General features: G+C 40.5%; 2 protein-coding genes across 5 annotated transcripts; one reads left to right on the forward strand and one right to left on the reverse strand.

The window, feature by feature from the left end:
• Window positions 1-1,462: 1,462 nt before the first annotated feature.
• LOC109621313 (uncharacterized) lies at window positions 1,463-15,288 on the reverse strand. Of its 4 annotated transcripts, none has more exons than XM_062860853.1 (3): window positions 15,264-15,288; window positions 5,161-5,205; window positions 1,463-4,962 (listed from the first exon to the last, which is right to left on the reverse strand). In XM_062860853.1, exons 2-3 carry the CDS (start codon window positions 5,187-5,189, stop codon window positions 3,798-3,800), a joined length of 1,194 nt encoding a protein of 397 aa, XP_062716837.1. In that variant the 5' UTR covers window positions 5,190-5,205; window positions 15,264-15,288; the 3' UTR covers window positions 1,463-3,797. The 4 variants fall into 4 exon arrangements, with proteins under 4 accessions (XP_062716837.1, XP_062716836.1, XP_019931812.3 ...); XM_062860852.1 differs by lacking the exon at window positions 15,264-15,288 and adding an exon at window positions 6,117-6,231; XM_020076253.3 differs by lacking the exon at window positions 15,264-15,288 and adding an exon at window positions 5,462-5,574.
• Window positions 15,289-15,573: 285 nt separating this feature from the next.
• On the forward strand, window positions 15,574-17,036 carry LOC109405024 (SAP domain-containing ribonucleoprotein). Its single transcript, XM_019678005.4, has 3 exons — window positions 15,574-15,766; window positions 15,894-15,987; window positions 16,050-17,036. The coding sequence occupies exons 1-3, from the start codon at window positions 15,737-15,739 to the stop codon at window positions 16,868-16,870; spliced, it is 945 nt and encodes a 314-aa protein (XP_019533550.4). The 5' UTR covers window positions 15,574-15,736; the 3' UTR covers window positions 16,871-17,036.
• Window positions 17,037-18,668: the final 1,632 nt, after the last annotated feature.

Consider the following 18,668-nt stretch of genomic DNA (forward strand, 5'->3'; position numbering starts at 1 on the left):
TTTGATGGTCGGGTGATCTCGCGAGATCTATTTGGCTTTGTGGATATCTTTGCGGGGGAAGAAGGTGCTTCGGACTACCATACCACAGGAGGCTGCAAAATTTACGCATCGCTGGCCGTTATCATTCGATACGGCGTAAAGGCTGTTTCGTCCGATTACCGGTCTGTACATTTCCTCCCTTCCTACCTGCGCGTTCATGTCGCCGACAACGATTTTCACGTCACGCGGCGAGCAACTATTGTATGTTTGCTCTAACTGCGCATAGAACGCTTCTTTCTCGTCATCATTTTTTAGAGGATACTTCACTGGTATTCCTTTCGGGATACATATTTCCCTGGATTCCGTCCGAGATACCTTTTCGTTCGAAATTCTTATAGGGTTTTCTTCCGGAATTATTTTAGGGATTACCTCGCCTTTTGAAAGTCTTTCGAAGATTTATGCTTGGGTTCCTCCAGGGATTCCTTCCGTTAATCTCTCATCGATTCTTCCCGGAGTTCGTCTAGAGGGGTTCATTTCAGGATTATTCCTTCCGAAATCAAGAAATTCTTTCAGGGATTGCTCTCGGTATACTTCCGTGGATTGCTTTCGGAATTGCTTCATTGATTCCTCCCAAAATTCCGTCGTGGCTTTCTTCCGGAATTCTTTCAGGGATTTCTTCCAAGATTGTTCGAGAAATCTCTTTAGGGATTCTTCCAGTTAGTCTTCAGTTATATCTGCTAGTATTCCTTCAGAACTTCCTTCAGGGATTAGTCCCGTAATGCCTTAACTGATGCTTCCTATGGAGATTTCTTCAGGAATTCTTTCAGGAATTTCTCCCAATACTTTTTTTCAGATTCAGATATTCCTCCCAAGATTCTTTTAGAATTTCCGCCCAAAATTTCTTCAATTATTACTTCAGGGATTTCTCATTGCATTCCTTCCGGGATTCCTCGGGAGAATTCCTGCCTGGATTCTTTTAGAGTTTTCTCCAGAAATGTTAATTATTCCTTCCGAGATTTTTTCATGAATTCCTCCCTGGATTTCTATTGGCAATCCTTAAGGGATATCTGCTTGATTCTTTCCAGGATTCCTGAAAGATGTTGGTATAGATTTTATCGGAACTTGACTTGATTGATAACAAATTTCTTTGAAGATTTTTATTGTCAGATGATACCTTTGCGTGTTTACAAGTTAATCTGTTCATCGATATTCTTAACTTTTTTTCATTTAAAAAGTTTTGAAGTGCTCTTGTTTCTTTTTTTAAGCATACGAATTTTCTGGATTTTGTGAAAATGTTTTTCTGTTTGTTTGATCCTGGGCGATGAAGATTCATTCATTTTGCGTAATATTTGCAATCAGTCGTACTCGTAATAGGCATTCCGGGAAAATCGTTCAAGAACAATCAGAGATTTCGCGACTATAAGATTTAGTATTTTCTAGAAGCAGAGAAGAATTGTGTGATACAAATAATGAGTAAACTACATATTTTGAAAGATTCGTCTTTAATGAACATTTTCAACAATATTTAGTACGATTAGCAAGTTCACATAGGACGGTTTCAGTGAACCAGTAGTGGTAAACGAGAGAAGGTATATCAGTTTAACCGTTATGTGTCCGACAAACTTTTTGCTTTTTTCTACACCGTGCTTTTTAAATGGGCGCTGGGTACCCGGGTATCCTGTCGGCCACATAAAGCTATGTTCACTTAGAATCCGGAATCATGTCACATTTTCTAGTGGCGCTCTCAATGAACATAATCATCATTCTTTTGCAGCACTCTGATCATCCTCTTTAAATGGTGAAAATTTCATCGATTTTCTTGCAACGAGTGAAAAGTTATTTCAGATTACAGACAAGAGGAGGAAAAAAATCTTGCACAAACACGTTGAAAATTTAGCGTGGTCAGGTACGACAGTCGCGAAAAATGTTAATATCGTCAAAACCATTATGTGTTATGTGCACAGATGTTGTTAACCATGGCATAAGGAAGTGTCCTCGGAAGAAAAAAGCTTGGGTTCATTGATAAATCTGCTTTGAATTTGAAGATTTAGCAAGAAGTTCGAACTCTGGGCATGGTTTTTTCGCAACAAGATGATGAGAACCAATTCATACAAGGATGACAGTCTCAAGAATCGCGTGTTGCTTTTCAAAAACGCACACAAGGGATATGTAGAGGTTTTACCTATTTTGATGAGTTGCCATGACAGCCGGAGACGTTCAGTGGTATCGTCACAGATGGGTAGTGTTTATCAACGAAAAAAACACTCAAATTTCGCGTTTTCTCAATTCACTGAATTGCCCCTCATTTCGCAATAAAAAAAAAAGTTTGGCAATTTTTCTTCGGAATCCTAGTCAGACTAGTCAAGGCACTTAGGACACTGCATAGATGACCTGATTGTTGAACAAACGTGCGAAAGGGGTTGTTGCTAAAATTTACCACCGTTGTGCAGATTTTTAGAGAGGTTAACACTGAAAAAGTGAGAAAATGTGTGAAAAATAAAAATAAATAATTCCAATGATATTTTTCCATCAAAGTACAATAAATAACCTTTGTTTTGAGGGCTTCACCTTTTATGTTTGTTATTCCATCCCTAAGATATACGTGATTTTGTCATTCCGGATTCTAAATGAACATAGCTTTAAGGGTTAATGAAGGGGTCAAGCGTCACACTTCCGCGGTGAACTTTTAATACAATAAAAAATATGAGAGTTGTGTTTGTTAGAGTTCCGTCCCGTTCGTTTGGTCATGCTGATCTCAGTTACCCAGTCACTCTGCAGAATGGGGTGAATTGATAAGAACTATACGCCTCACTTAATCGATCCGCCGTGTACATTTATGATGGAATGAGTTCATCATACGAAACAGTCCACTTTACACATCCTGTAATCGCTGACTTCATGGGAGTGTGCTGGGAGTAACATTATATATACTAGGGGGATTCACTAAACAGCGTAAACCGCAGATTAAATATTATCCTATGTAAACATAGCCATCGCCCAGACAATCTTTGATTATTTAATTCGCAATTTCACGAAACATTTTATTAAACTTGAAATCATCGCTTACGCAGTTATTTACGCTGTTTAGGGAATCCTCTTATTTTTTTCTTCATGGCAGTGCAAAATTTTGGTTAAAGATGCGAAAATTATCAGAAAATGTCTAAATATGGGTTTGCAGCGAAACTGATCAGACTGATACAAACGTAAAGCTGAATTAATCAAAATCTCTATCAGTTGATTGCAGTTGTTTTCAAAAACTTTGGTTTCGACATGTTATACACAAGTTTAAATGTTTTCAGAATTAAAAAAAAATGTCGTAATCTAAGCCCGACGTAGTTATTAAAGTTACGTTTACATGTTGTTTTAAATACCTTTTTCAATTTCTCCGATATCTACATACTATATAGGACGACTTTGGATATTATTGGCGGTTTGTTCACTTCGTCAGGAGGGGTTTTTGTCGGTTAAATTTCCAGAAACTTGGTCGTATAATTCAGTTTGATTGGGAAAGATTTGAGGCCATCTTTGAGTTCAACAAGATTAAACAAACCCCATGACGAGAGAACAAAACTGCCGAAAATACTTAAGTTTTCTACTTCAAAATGAGGTATATAACGATCGTTTATTTTTATAACATGTTTAAACTGTTGGATCTTTTTGTTTTCGGGTATTACTACATATTATAAATAGTTAGTAACCTCAAAGGTGTGTGCTGGTCATGGCACATAGAAGCTTTCGTGTTACAATATCAAACGTAGAAAATATATCATCTATTGCTACATAGTAATGATTGACGTTGCACCTACTTATAGCCAATCCTAATTGTTTTGGCGTCGTTTGTACCAATAGGCTCCACCTGCAACTGCTGCGGCCACTATCACTCCCACTACAGCTCCTATGATCCAGTAGTGGTGAGAGGTTCCATCTCCATTGTTGCTACCGGTGTTTTCGTCGGCCTTGCCATCACCACCGCTATTATCAGTATTACTACCAGATTCCGTGGATACTGAGTGGGACGAAGGAGTTGTTGTTGTTGTTGTCGTGGTCGTAGTCGGTCTCGTAGGCATCGGTCCGGTACAGCACATTTCTTCGACCTCACGGGCATTTTGTCGGCAGTTACTGTGCCGGTCAGTTGGCGTGGCAATGTTGTGGTCATTTAGATAGTCAAGCATTTCCTTTATTTTCCTGCATTGGAAACTGTTGCCGTTCAAGTACACAGTCTTCAACGACTTAATGTGCAACAGATGGGCATAGTCGATGCTACCCAAATCGTTGTCGTTCAGCTTGAGACTTTCCAAAGCCGTAAAAGGATAGAAGACTTTAATGCTAAAATCGACAGGCAGAATAAAGTTTTTGGACAAATCCATCGTTTTTAACAAGGGTAAACCGATATTTCTATCGTTCTCTATGTATAATGCCCCTGTTCCGGCCAAATTGAGATCTTGCAATTGGGTCAATCTTGCAAAAAGTGTAAGATCTAGGGTATTGCCACCCCAAATATTTTCGTTTTCACTCAAGTTGAGTGTCTCGAGCTTCACGCAACTTGTAACATTATCAACGGTGTTCAGTGCGTTGCTACTTAAATCTAGTTCCATGAGATTTTCGCACTGATGGTTCCGATACAGCAGCACCTTCTGGATGTTATTGCCCTTGGCATGTAAAGCTACCATGTTCTTGGTGATCGTCACCGTTTCAAGTCCGCAGTTTTCAACTTTCAACACCTTCAAGCCATCGGCGAACGACGTCAGGAAATTCGGTGGAATGGCCACCATACGGCTATCCCGAAAGGCCACATTTTCCGGCTTTGAGGAACTCGGTGAATAGAAGGCAATATGTGTCGTGTTCTTGAAGTAGGTTACATTGCGAAATACGCATACGTCCAATTCGCCATCCTTCTCGATGGTGCAGTCGTAGGATTCCGCTAGAGAGAAGGCTATTATACCAGCAAACAGTAGGAGGGCCAGCAGGTGTGCGAATTTTGACCTGGGAATTAAATAGAAATGAAGGAAGAAATACCTTTCACCTTTGTATACCATTTTCCCTCCGGAACACAGCAGGTACATAAATATATTTTGATTGTAAAATTTATGTTTTGAACGACAAAGCAATTTTTGAATGTTGAATTACGCATTAATTATTGTTACAAGGGAGTTTATGTCATCGACTACATTAAATACTTACCTCATTTTAGTGGGTAACACTTGTTTCATAGAATATTGTTGTAAACTGAAAATAAGGAAGAATACAAAAATATTTAGATGGAATAATTGTAGATTGGCGTGCCTCTCAAATAAGATAGATTACGAAAGTCGGAATGTCGTTTTGTGCATTGCAAATTAGTACAATATTAGTACAAAGAATGCTCTATATTCCAAAGTACACAAAACAGTGAAGTTTAAAACATTAACCTCTTATTTATGTTTTCACGCCCAGTTTACAAAATATAACCAATTCAGTTCACAAAATATAACTAATAACAGACCTCTCAAACCCGCATACTTGATATTCAGAACATGTTCTGAAATTAACTGAGCGCCAATAATAGATAAGCAAAAGAGAGAAAAACCCAATGAGTCATTCAATCGACCGCAAACAGTCAGCACATAAGAGCACAGCTGTAACACTGACTGTCTATTCGCTTCAAAGTAATACATTTCGGGAAGGATTTTCATGATGAACCGTTGATTTTTGACTAGCTTCTGCTTCATTTGAATGCATAAAATTAGGCTAACCATATTTTGCATGGTTAAAAAGTGGCAGTGTAGAAGAAGAACACACAACTTATTATTTATCGAAACAATTTTTGTTACAATTAGGTAGGTATGTCTAATTCGTTGAGATAACAGAATAACTTTTGGTACGCCTTATCTAAATATGCCTTTCGACAGTTCTGATTGAACTATAATCAATTACAGCAGGAATGTCTATTATGTTTTGATCTTATACTATTCTTAGCAGATGGCACATCCGTAAGCAGCCTTCAGCGTATAGAAGGTCTATATGCGGTGCATGATTCAGTAGCGTAGACATTTTTCTTCCCTCCAAAAAGTGGCATAATGTTTCACCCGCAGTTCTCGATAACGGATGCCCACTAACAGACTAGTTTAAATATTAGGATACAATAGTAAACTACATACCTAATCCTTGAAATTATGTTGTAAAATACTTCGAAAACTTATACCCTAGCTCTCATAACTGTTTACTGACTACCATTGACGTTTGCAAATACGAAGGCGTATCACCGGTTGTTGTTGTTGTTATTTATAGCATATATAAGCCAATCCAAATGCCTGTGTGGTAGTGATTTGTGTTCAAATTCCCCGTGTTAAGAATTTGTAAGAACTTTGTAAACAACTTTTGTTCTACCGTATATGGATTGGCTTGCAATAGGTTTCGTGAGATACAATTTGAACAACACAAAAAATCATAAAAGAACAGTGAAGGACAAATTAACAGGAGCGCTCGGGGGGTCTCCAGTTAGCCTAGTGGTTAAGGCTATGGATCGCCAATCCGGAGACGGCGGGTTCGATTCCCGTTCCGGTCGGGAAAATTTTCTCAACTCCCTGGGCATAGAGTATCATTGTGTTTGCCTCACAATATACAAATTCATGCAATGGCAGGCAAAGAAAACCCTTCAATTAATATAGCGCATTTAGTTCACCACTGGACTATCGCACTAGTTTTCACGAGTGCGAAAACGCTAATAAAAGTGCGCGATTGCATCAAATCAACTCGGTGTCTTCAGAGCACTTGTTCACCATAGATTGAAGAAATAGTGCGCCGAAGACATCAACCTGATTTGATGCAATCGCGCACTTTTATTTACGTTTTCGCACTTATGAAGTCGCAGTTCGCAGTCCAGCGGTGAACTAAATGCAGTATAACTGTGGAAGTGCGCAAAGAACACTAAGTTGAAGCGAGGCAGGCCAAGTCCCAGTGCGGACGTAGAGCCAGAAAGAAGAAGAAGAAGCTTGTTGATTTTCCTTGTATTCCTTTTTCAAATACAAAAATAAATTACTTTATTTATCTTACTATGGGTCAACCTGCCACAATATTAGATTTTTAAATTTTTAAAAATACTTTGTTTTTTTTTTTATGTTTATACAAAAGAGCATCTTTTTCTGAGCCACTATTATTTTTCAGATGTTTAGAACTTAATTTTGATACCTAAAATCACTTTCAAAAATATTTTTTGAAATCAACTTTTGACAGCTGAGCAACTGTTTGACAGTTTCGCCCAGTACAAAATTTGACGAGGGGTGATTCGACAAATCAGGCCAAACTTGTCTAAAGGTCCTCCTCCTCCTCTTCTTGGCGTAACGTCCTCACTGGGACAAAGCCTGCTTCTCAGCTTAGTGTTCTATGAGCACTTCCACAGTTATTAACTGAGAGCTTCCTCTGCCAATGACCATTTTGCATGCGTATATCGTGTGGCAGGCACGAAGATACTCTATGCCCAAGGAAGTCAAGGAAATTTCCTTTACGAAAAGATCCTGGACCGACCGGGAATCGAACCCGTCACCCTCAGCATGGTCATGCTGAATACCCGTGCGTTTACCGCCTCGGCTATATGGGTCCTCTAAAGGTCCTATCTGCAGAAGAGAGGCTCTCTTTGGTTTCCCTCTCTTTCGATAATATCTCAGCTGTTTATTTGTATTAAGATTGTCTCCTTGCATTGAATGATGGTCAAAACAATCGTCTTTTGATTTGTACTGCAAAAGTAGTTGAAAAGTGTACCATTACATTGCAATAATTGAAAGAGAAAGTGAACAAAGAGAGCCTCTCAAATGCAGATAGGACCTATTGAAATGTTTGGCCTGAAATCGCTCCGATACAAAGGGTTTGGGACCATTTCAGGCGGATGTACCGGATGTACAGCTCTGCCACCGTTACAAATGTTCTGGCGATAATGCCCATGGCATCCGCGAAGCACACAAATTCACCGGATTTTATGAAAATCGTTCCCCGACTGCTGAGCCTAGCTCGTCGCATCACACCTTCCAAAGCGATGTTGAAGAGTAGGCATGAGAGTCCGTCGCAGTCTCCGGTGGGATTCGAATGAACTGGATAGTTCACCCGAAACCCGTACGCAGTTAAGCACGCCGTCCATGGTTGCTTTGATCGGTCTAGGAAGCTTCCCGGGGAAGCCGTTTTCTTCCATGATTCTCCATAGCTCTGCGCAGTCGATACTATCGAATGCCGCATTGAATTCGATGTGATGCTTTGGGACCTGGTATTCACGGCATTTCTGAAGGATTTGCCGTACGGTGAAGATCTGGTCCGTTGTCGACCGGCCGTCGATGAAGCCGGTTTGATAACTTCCCACGAACTCATTCGTTTCAGATGAGACGACGGAAGATGATCTGGGGTTGTAAGCAGCATTCAAAATAGTGATTGCTCTGAAGTTTTAACTTCACCTTCCTGTCACTTCCAACCGGTGCAGACAGGTGGCCAACTTTTCTGGGCCCATCTTGATGAGTTCAGCACATCCTTACCAGATGCTTTGTTGGTTTTGAGCTGATGAATGGCATCCTTAACTTCCCGAAGTGTGGGAGTTGATTGATTTCCGTCCTCCGCTGCACTGGTGTCGTCAGTTCCTCCGTTGCCGTGGCCCCCTACGTTCTCCACGCCATTCAAGTGCTGCTTCCACCTTTCGATCACCTCACGTCCGTCCGTCAAGAGGCCTCCGTTCTTATCCCTGCATATTTCGGCTCGCGGCACGAAGTCGTTGCGGGATGCGCTGAGCTTCTGGTAGAACTTCCGTGTTTGTTGGGAACGGCACAGCAGTTCCATGTCTTTGCATTCCGCGTCTTCCAAGCGGCGCATTTTCTCCCGAAAGAAACGGGTCTGCTGTTTCCGCATCTGTTTGTAACATTGTCATTGTACGTTCTGTTGAGTTCCGTGCTGCAACATTACCGCCCGCGCTGCGTTTTTCTCTTGCAAGATCGTTCTGCACGCTTCGTCGAATCATTCGTTCCGTCGATTCCGTTCCACGTACCCGATGGTGCTCTCGGCTGCGTCGTTGATGGTTGCTTTCACTGTACTCCAGCAGTCATCTAGAGGGGCCTCATCGAGCTCGCCCTCGTTTGACAACGCGGCCTCGAGATTCTGCGTGTATCGCTCCCATACAAACTACAAATTGATTTTCAAATGAATAGGTTCCCGGGCATCAAAATTCACGAAAATTTGGATTTCGACTCAGTTTGACGTGTAGATTTAGAATATGGAATAATCTCAACATCGCTAAAGAAGTCAATTTGTTAGCTGGTCAGCTCATCTAGTTCACCATGCTATTCAAATGGGATTGACCTAATTGTGCTATGACCACCTATGACTGTACCCTTGACTGTACCTGTACAAACAAGTCAGAGATTGGAAATATCTTTCAGCTGAAAAGAAAACAATTGAAATTCATTATAGAATGATACAGAAACGAAAACAAGAATATTTACTGAATGAAAAAAAAACAAAAAAAAAACAACTCGACACTGATTTTTCATTTAAGTCTATAACTGACATTTTCGAGTTCTTTTCATCGATCCTTTCTTTGTGTTATCTCAGAATGTGTATTGAGTTTTCCAAAGATTTTTTGGTTGAAATGCGAAACAAAACAAAAAGAATAATGATTTTGATTGTTTTGATCAAGTTATTAGCGAAAGAGAGAGTCGACGAGAAGAAATCGATCAAGCCAGTTAGGCCCTTATGAAAAATCATTGTCGAACTGTCCTAAAGCTAATATCACAGATGTTGAAGGAAGAGTTCTCCGATGAGCGGATTTGCTGACATCTCACAGGAAGCCCTAAAGGATCTTCTGACCCACTTTTCCCGAACGAACCCGTAGATCGTCGATGAGTTCCTAAGGGATTCTTGGAGATAATTTGAGAGAATTTCTGGATTTCCAGAAGCAATCATTGGATAAATTTCTGAAGGAATCGCTGGAGGAGCTTTTGAAGTAATCCAGGGGCGTCTCGTGACCCGTAAAGCTGACTGTGCACTTGAAAAGTTTTCACATGGGACTGTAGTATGAATGGAAAACAGCAGGAACCTGAACTCCGCTAGACAAGCGAATCTATCGACGATTTCGTTGAGAAAACTGCCTTGTTGTTTCAATGGATGAAACAGAGGGTTTTCTACCGCCATCAGTTGAGGCCTCTTTAGTCTTTGCTCGCTCATTGTAACTGAAGATAGGTTCTTATTCTTTTGAGATGGAAAAACTCCTTCCAACGACATCAGTTGTAGACGTAAGTGCTATTATCAGAGGAATAAGCAGATATGTTTCTGAGAAGATGTCTTCCAAATTGTTCTTAGTAAGCACCTTAGCTATCTCTGCGACTTTTTTCGTGTAAAACATTCTCAGCTCATTGGTCAGCTGGACTTAATCGAAATTTCGGAAGCGAGAGTAGACATTGTCCACCAATGGACTATCCGCTTGGCGCATGCCCACAGTTGATAAGCAGGAGTAAATCCATTTTATTTTGTATGGTGAAAAGCATATAAACTTGAATTACTTGAAATAGTTAGCTTTTACTAAAAACATATTTGGTAGGCTTAATAGTAGTCACCATTGTGCACAACCACTACCAAATATTTTTTCGAATAATGTATTCCACTTCGATAAATTTGCCTTTAGATGCTATTCGCCATACAATATTTTTGCGATTTACTTTTAGCGATTTTTCGCGCATAGAAGCTAGCGCCACATTGGTCGATGCGGAGAGTAGGAAAACAGCCGATGTAGGTAATTCATTGTTAAGGGATTTTTTCGGAATAACTTTTGAACTTCGAAGAATCCATTCAGAAGTGGATAACTGACACTGAAGAAGTGAAACACCCATTGCACAATTATGGGCCACTCTGTAACTTAGACGATTCGAGATGTGGTACAAGCTTTTCCTCAATCGACCGCCTGGCAAACGAATTGCTGGAGTAGATTGTCTACGATATCGCGCTCCATTTTCCTTTGAATGTTGCTAGAAAATGAAACCGTACGCGACGTGCAACTAGTAGAGAATGAAAATGCCACCCATTCAGGTCCACCCAAAGGCATGCACGCATGCCGAAAGAGTGTATGGGCGGCCTCCGTTGAATGGTACAAGTTCTCTCACTTTGCTCTTTCGCCTCGTTCTCTTGCTGAAGCATAGCTCAAATGCGACGTTGCCAAGCTTAGCAGCTTCCCCGCGAGCGCAAGCTTTTTGTGTAATGTCGAATTCGTTTATTTGCACCGCCTGCACCGCTTTGCCACCGGGTGTAGCAAACTTGCACCGAAACCGTTCGTTTATTCGCAGGTACTGTTCTGTTTTGACACCCGATTGGCACCGGTGCAAGAAAATGCTACACCCAGTTTGAGCGCGGTGTAGCAGGTACAAAGCTAGTTTTACCAATACATGCATATCACTGAACTTGTGTCGTGGTTTTGTTTGGGTAGGAATGATGATTTTCTCTTCGACATTAGGTAAACAGTTTTCTTGGATGTTCGTTTATTTTGAGATTATTTAATTTCCAGACAGCAAATCTGTGCGTTTAAAAATGATTTTAACTTGATCGATGATTATCACGCCTTTCAACTTCTGAGGAATCTTCAAAATATATCGGTAACACGAAATTTCAAAGAGTTGATTCAACGTATATATTTCCCACCACTATTTTTTTTTTTTTTTTGATTAATCGCAAATATGTGGATTACTTTTAATGATTTTAATCATCAGAATTTTCTGTCGCATGGAGATCTATTAATTATGAAAAAAATTGACGTAATAAAGTTTTGATAAGCCCAGAATAGAATAAAAATCTATTCATTCAAAATGGACTGAACTATTACTGAAGTTACATTTTGTAGGTACAACCAGTTTCAAAAATCGTAAATTATATTTTTTTTTCTTACAACAAATATTGATTTTTTGAATTACATTGAATCAAACAAATGTCACCAAAGGATGGTTAAAGCGTTTTTTTATTCTATCTATGTTTTTAATATGAGTTGCGTTTCAATAACGTTATGTTTAAAAAGCATTTATTTATTTTCATTTTTACGTTGTAGCTAAACGTTTTCTATTGAACTGCCTTTAACATTTTTTGTGTTAAATTGTATGTTAGCATCCTTTTTGATTGGGCAACGGAAATTGATAAATTCGGCACCAACATTTCAAAAGGGAATTATTAGAGTTATTCTAAAAAGTTGCTTGTAATTGAAAAATTATGATATTACGAGAATTTGTAGAAGATAAGTAATGTAGGAGTGTTAAAACATTGGATAACAATTTTCAAGTAACATTTATCATTAAAAGTTTATCATGTACAAGTGGATTACTGAAAACTTTAAAAAAAACATTAAATTGGATATAGAAAGAAAAAAAATAAAAATATATCAGAACAATTTTTTTCATCACGGAAATCATGAAAACATTGATTACGTTTATTTTTGATATCCTTTATTGTTTTCATTGACGCTCTCACGCGCTCTTACTAATACTATCATAAGCTGTCAACAAATTGCACCGAAACCGTTCGTTTTTCCGGTGTCAATAGCTACACCGGTGCAGTACACCGTCGAGAATAAACGAATTCGACATAGAGGCTTGCATCAAAAACATAACCTCATCGAATTTTCATACGATTTGTAAACATTGCCCTCAAATTTTTTTTGAGGGCAAGGACGGCTTTATGGACCGACGCCGAAGGAAAGAAAGAGAAGGAGACAGTGATGACGTCAGCGTGCAAGCGCTCATAAGCAAACAATCTTTCCTTTCCTCCGCCACCGATGAGGCCCTCGTCCATTGGAAGAAGTGCACAAAAATTTTACTAATACATTGCCAAAGCAGCACAGAACAGTCGAACACAAGTAAACACAGTTCTTGCATGCATATACAGCGCTCCCGTGTACTTCTGGAAGTGAACTGAGGCGAGAGATTTTTGGCGATGCTGTCACATGGATGTTACGCATGCTTCGGCGTGGAGAACTCTGGCAGCGGCAGGGTGGTGTCATAGTGAGATTAAGTTGGAAAATTTACTTGATTCCTATTGGATACGCACTAGTATTTCATAGTGGTTTGTTCACTTGAAGTTGTGAACATCAAAAGGATCGAATGAGTAGTTTATATCGTTTGTAGCAAAATGTTGACATTATAGTGATTTATTTTAGTTTTTATCAACTGTATAGTGAACGCAGTGGACCTATGGACGAGACGCCACTGAAGTAATCACAAGAAGAATTACTGAAGGAATCCCGGGAGCTATTATTGAAGTAATCCCAAGTGCAGTTGTTGAAGAAATACCGGATAGAATTTCTGGAAGATTCTGGAGAGGAATTTCTGAAGAAATCTCAGGAAGAATTCCTGGATGAATCGCAGGTGGTTTCCTGAAGAAATAGGTGAAATTTCTGAACATACATATGAAGGAATCCCGGCGAGAATTCTCAAATTAATATTGGGAAAAAAAACCTAAAAACAAATCCCGAAAGGCACTTTTTTAGGAGTCTCGACAGAAATCCCTGGAGGAATTCCCGAAGGAATACCGTAAAAACCTCCTGAGAGAATCTCAGGAGTTACTGGAGGACTCGGTAGAAATTCTCACAGGAATTTCAGTAGGATTTTCTGAAGGAATCTCGGGATGAATTGCTGAAGGAATCCCGGGAGGGACTCCCGAAAGAATCCAGAGATAAATTCCCGAAGGAATCCAGGAAGCACGGCAGGAATTTTTGAAGGTATACTGATAGATATCCCGTTCGGAATTTTTAAAGGAATACCGATAAGAATCCCGGTTGGAATTCCTAAAGGAATTACGGGAGTAATTCCTAAAAGAATTTCGGCAGGAATTCCTTCAGGAATCCCGCCATAAATTCTTGAAAAAATCCCGCCAGGAATTCTTGAAGGGATCCCAGGAAGAATTCCTGTGGAAATCCCGGCAAGAATTCCTGATGGAATTCAGGTAGGAATTACTAAAGCAACCCCGGGAGGAATTACCAAAAATATCACGGGAGAAATTCTTCGAAGGAATTCCGGGACAAAGTCCTGATGAAATCCCGGCAGTAATTCTTAAAGGAATCCCGGTAGGAATTTGTATAGGGGAAGATTCAAATATTACGTCCATCAATTTTTGGGATTTCTAGACCCCCCCTCCCCCCTCTGTCACGCATTTTCCCTATACCTAATACACGTAGTGTCACACTTTTGTAGACCCCCCCCCCCTCCCCTAAATGTTGGACGTAATTTTTGAACGTTCCCTAAGCATCTGAGGAATTTCTGAAGGAATCCCGGGATGAATTCTAAAAAGAATCCCGGTTGAAATTCGTAAAAGAATCTTGATAGGAAAAGGAATCGCGGTAGGAATCATCAAAGGAATTACTAAAGGCATCTTGGAATTCCTGTAGGGATCCCGGTAGGACTTCCTAAAAGAATCCCGGCAAAAACATCCTTCAGGAATCCCGGTAGAAATTCCTCAAGGAATCCTGGCAGGAATTCCGACAGGAATTCTTAAAGGAATCCCAGCAGGAATTCCTAAAGGAATCCCGGAAGGAGTTTCTAAAGGAATCCAGGCAGGGAATGCTAAAAAAAATCTCGGCATGAACTCCTAGGAATCCCTAGAAGATTCCTGGGGGATATTTCCGAAGGATTACTTTGAAGAATTTCTAAAGGATTTCCGGAGCGAATTCCTAAAGGATTTTCCTGCAGTGCTGTTCAAATTCTTGAAGGATTCCTATGAGGAAATTCCGAATGAATTCATAAAGGAAATCCTAGGGAAATTCAAATATGCACAAAGATCGACTTCCGGTAGTATCCCTGCATAAGGCATTTTATGAGACGTTTCAAATCAGCTGTTTTTTGAATGTTTACCAGCTTTGAAGTCCAACCGGTGGGCCCATTTATTTACGTTTTCGTTAGCATAACATGTGATACGGGCCCATCCAATAAACGGGGTTCATTAATCTGCAAAAATGCGTCAATCCGCCCACTATAATTAATATCCGTAGACCGTGGGAATGTTTTTTCATCTGCTAGTGACATCATACAGCTCGGGGGATTGATACATGCCGCATTAGAAACCGAAACATCTCTGCCAGCAAAAATCTGATTGGCGCTCACCACATGTTATGCTACTTTTTGCGAAAACAAAAACATCAAATGTAAACAATAACATTGAGCGGCCCACCGGTAGAACGTCTCGTAAAATAGCTTATACCCCATCTTCTCCTATTATTAACTAAATAATTTCATTTTATAGGTAGGTACATGCTATGCACTCAAAATATTATGCGTATTCATATGCTTTAAATGAATTCTATCACTTACCTTATTGGTGTATCAAAGAAATTTACAAAAATAACAGTTTCGGCACTTACTTTAGAAATATTTTATTTATATATTTTCCAAAAATGAATGATCCGGAACAACGGGCTTGCACTTTCCGCGGAACTTGCTCGTGATTCTGCGACTGCGACGGAGAGCGTTTTGGCCGTTGCTATAAATCGGAGAAAGCGTTTGTCGACTGGCTGCGTACTTAATGGAACTAAAACGCTAACGCTACTTCACACACACAACCTCCGTTGCCGTGACGCGTCGACGAGACGACGATCGTCGACGGCGACGTCGGCTTGAAACGTCAAACATAAACAAAACTGCGTTGACTGGCGAACTGGAAAGACTGTTTTGCGGCGACGGAGTTTAATTTTAAAAGCCAAGTTTTTCGGTGAAAAATCCTACCTAGGATTGTTATTTATACTTTCGCTGTTTGTTCCTCAGATCAGGAACGCTAAGCCAACAGGATGGGCGATCAGGATGTCTCGAAAATGAAGGTAAGTGCAGTGTTTGTTTTGGTAGTGGCCCGGAAGCCAAAAGTAAGATGTCCGACCGACTACACCGATCAGGTTATGAATAAGATGCAGGAGGTGTTTGATGAAATAAAATTTTATTTTCAAACAGGTTGCGGATTTGAAAAAGGAGCTCAAAAACCGAGGGCTCAGCACTCTTGGAAACAAAAACGAGCTGGTCGATAGACTACAAGGCGCCCTGATAGGTATGTAAATGAATGCTGAGTTTATTGCTTTTTATGCTCAAGTGCTATATCAATCTTTACAGACGGAGGCGATCCATTGGAAGATACGGCCATTTCCGAAGATCTGCTTGAGGACGATGAACTCAACGATGACATCCTCGAGGAGGAGGAAGAAGATAAACAGCATCATGAAGCGACAGAAGAGGATCGAATCCTGAAATCTCCCACTCCGAGCGAACCTTCGAAATCCGAATCGCCAGAGGAGAAGAAATCGGAAGCCGTTACAAAAGAATCCGATGCGGATAAGAAGGAAGATCAGCCGGCGGCAGTTCAGAAAAAGGTTGCCCTTAAGCGAAACATTTCAATTTCAGTTCCAACTCCAACGGCAGCAGTAGCGGCTGCTCCCAAAGCCGCTGATGACGATAAGAAGTCTGATTCCGTACCGAAGGACACGGAAGCCGGATCAAGCGAACCGGAGAAGAAGGTAATCAAGCTGACCGAACTGACCGCTCAGCAGAGGCTCGAGATGCGTGCCAAGAAATTCGGTGCCCAGGCGAGCGAAACATCCGATTCTAAGCTGCAGGCCCGAGCTGCCCGTTTCGGCCTTGGCAGCAGTGGAGATTCTTCCACCGGCAGTGGAGCAGCAACTAAACCGGCCAGCTCGCTGGTGGGCATTGATGCTTTGAAGAAACGGGCCGAGCGTTTCGGTGTGAGTGTATCGGACAAAATGACGAAAATCGAACAGGACGAGAAGTTGGTCAAGCGCCAGGAGCGGTTCGGAAACGTAACGGCGCCAACCCTCACGGCCACCGGTAAGGTGGCCATCAGTTCCAGCAGCACCACGAAAACAGACTACGCAGAACGTGCTCGCCTGCGGTTGGAACGGTTCAAGAATACCGCCTAAGAATGAGGATTTTTCGGGGGGAAAAGGATGCTGGTGTCTGCTGCAATCAATCATTTCGTAGATCATTCTCGGGCTAAATTCATCCTGAGCGTAGTGGATTCATACCTTACTCTCATATAAAAAACTTACCGATTATGGGTAGAATATAATCAAATACCTACTGGAAGATCGTGACAGTTTTCTTGGGTAGATTTTCCGAACTAGTCCAAAGAAGCACTTTAACAAGGTGTTTGAGCTGCTTTTTGTTAGAAAACACATTTTTATTTCATCTGGGGCCTGTATCATAATGAAAATTTTACTAATAATATTAGTCTTGTAGCTTGTAACTTGTAATTTCCTGTTGCATAAATATTCTACAACTACAAGTACATGTTACAAGGCGGCTGGACTAATATTATTAGTAAAAATTACAAGTGTATGTTGCATAAACAAACTACAAGTATAAAATATTAGCTATGACTTGTACTTTTGATTACAAGTCTCAAAGGTCTTGTAAAATAATTGTTTGTGCGTGTCAGCAAAGCGTCAAATCGAAATCCATCATGGCCGACAGTGTCGTGCGCGGCAGTGTGCTCATAAAAATGACACTGGGCAAAAGTTTTTGATGAGTTTCCTCTAAGAGTTACGTCTGTTTGGCTGTGATTTATAGTTTTATCTAAAAGTTTGCCGAAGAAAGTAAGGGTCGCACACTTATACCAAAAATTCGGCGAACTTTAAGATGAAACTGCAAGGAAAAAGTCCTCCATACACTGTTTTTTGTTTGCAGGCTTCTGAGCTGCAATATTAGATAGCAAGTGAGTGTGTTCATCCCTTAATAAAGATATGCACTGATAAACAGCTCTGCGAGCACATCGTCTCTCTTCTCACTTGGCGCTCTGATGCGCATGCCATCTCTGACGATAAGACTCCTCCTTGGCCCTTGGGGGCACCCACAAACACTCAATTTCCTTATCGCTTCTTGACGCAATGTCGAGAATAGATGTCGGGTTTTAAGCTTTTGGTAAATCCAATTGGAAATCATTGCTGATATACCATGACTTCGTGCGGCTTTTTATATGACATCGAAAGGAACGTTGTCAAAAGCACCCTCGATATCTAAGAAAACACCCAAACAATATTGGTTTTGGATGAATGCTTTCTCAATATTGTGAACAACCTTGTGGAAAAGAGTCACAGTAGACTTTGCAGATAAGCAAGCATGTTGGCTCACATGAAGAGGCACGTTGGCCAGATGAACATCACGGATGTGAAGGCTTTAGATGCGATTCTCAATCTGCTACCTTAAACGATCTTAAACCTGAGACTCCGAGTTGAAAAGTTTATGCCAGGTGATTTTGTAGGTCATCTGAGCTTTGCACAATACTTCCAAAATAGGCCAGTAATGAAAATGATTAAGGACTGGATGAAACCTGTGGAGAACCATGATGTTTCCTACCAGTTGCACGAAACAACTCGCGCAGATTGGGAAGTCGAAGGTTCCACTGTTCGTCAAGGATCAATCAAATTCTATACATTCTATGACTCAAATGTTGGAATAAAAACGAGAGCAGGGATCTATGGCCCTCGAATACAAAATTCAGTGGCGATGGGACACTATCCTATAGGATACGGTGTTATTTACGATGTTTCAATCAGAGATTCTTGCTATTTTGGAATGCGCAAAAATCTGCCTGAAAATATTTGTATTTTCTAAGATAGTCAAGCTGCACTAAAAGCATTGTGCGCTTACAAATGCACTTTAAAGCTTCACGCTAAAACTGCTCAGCACTAAAATGTGTAAGACCTACTCATAAATGCA

The sequence above is a fragment of the Aedes albopictus genome, chromosome 3 (genome assembly GCF_035046485.1).
Source record: "Aedes albopictus strain Foshan chromosome 3, AalbF5, whole genome shotgun sequence".
Classification (NCBI taxonomy): domain Eukaryota; kingdom Metazoa; phylum Arthropoda; class Insecta; order Diptera; family Culicidae; genus Aedes; species Aedes albopictus.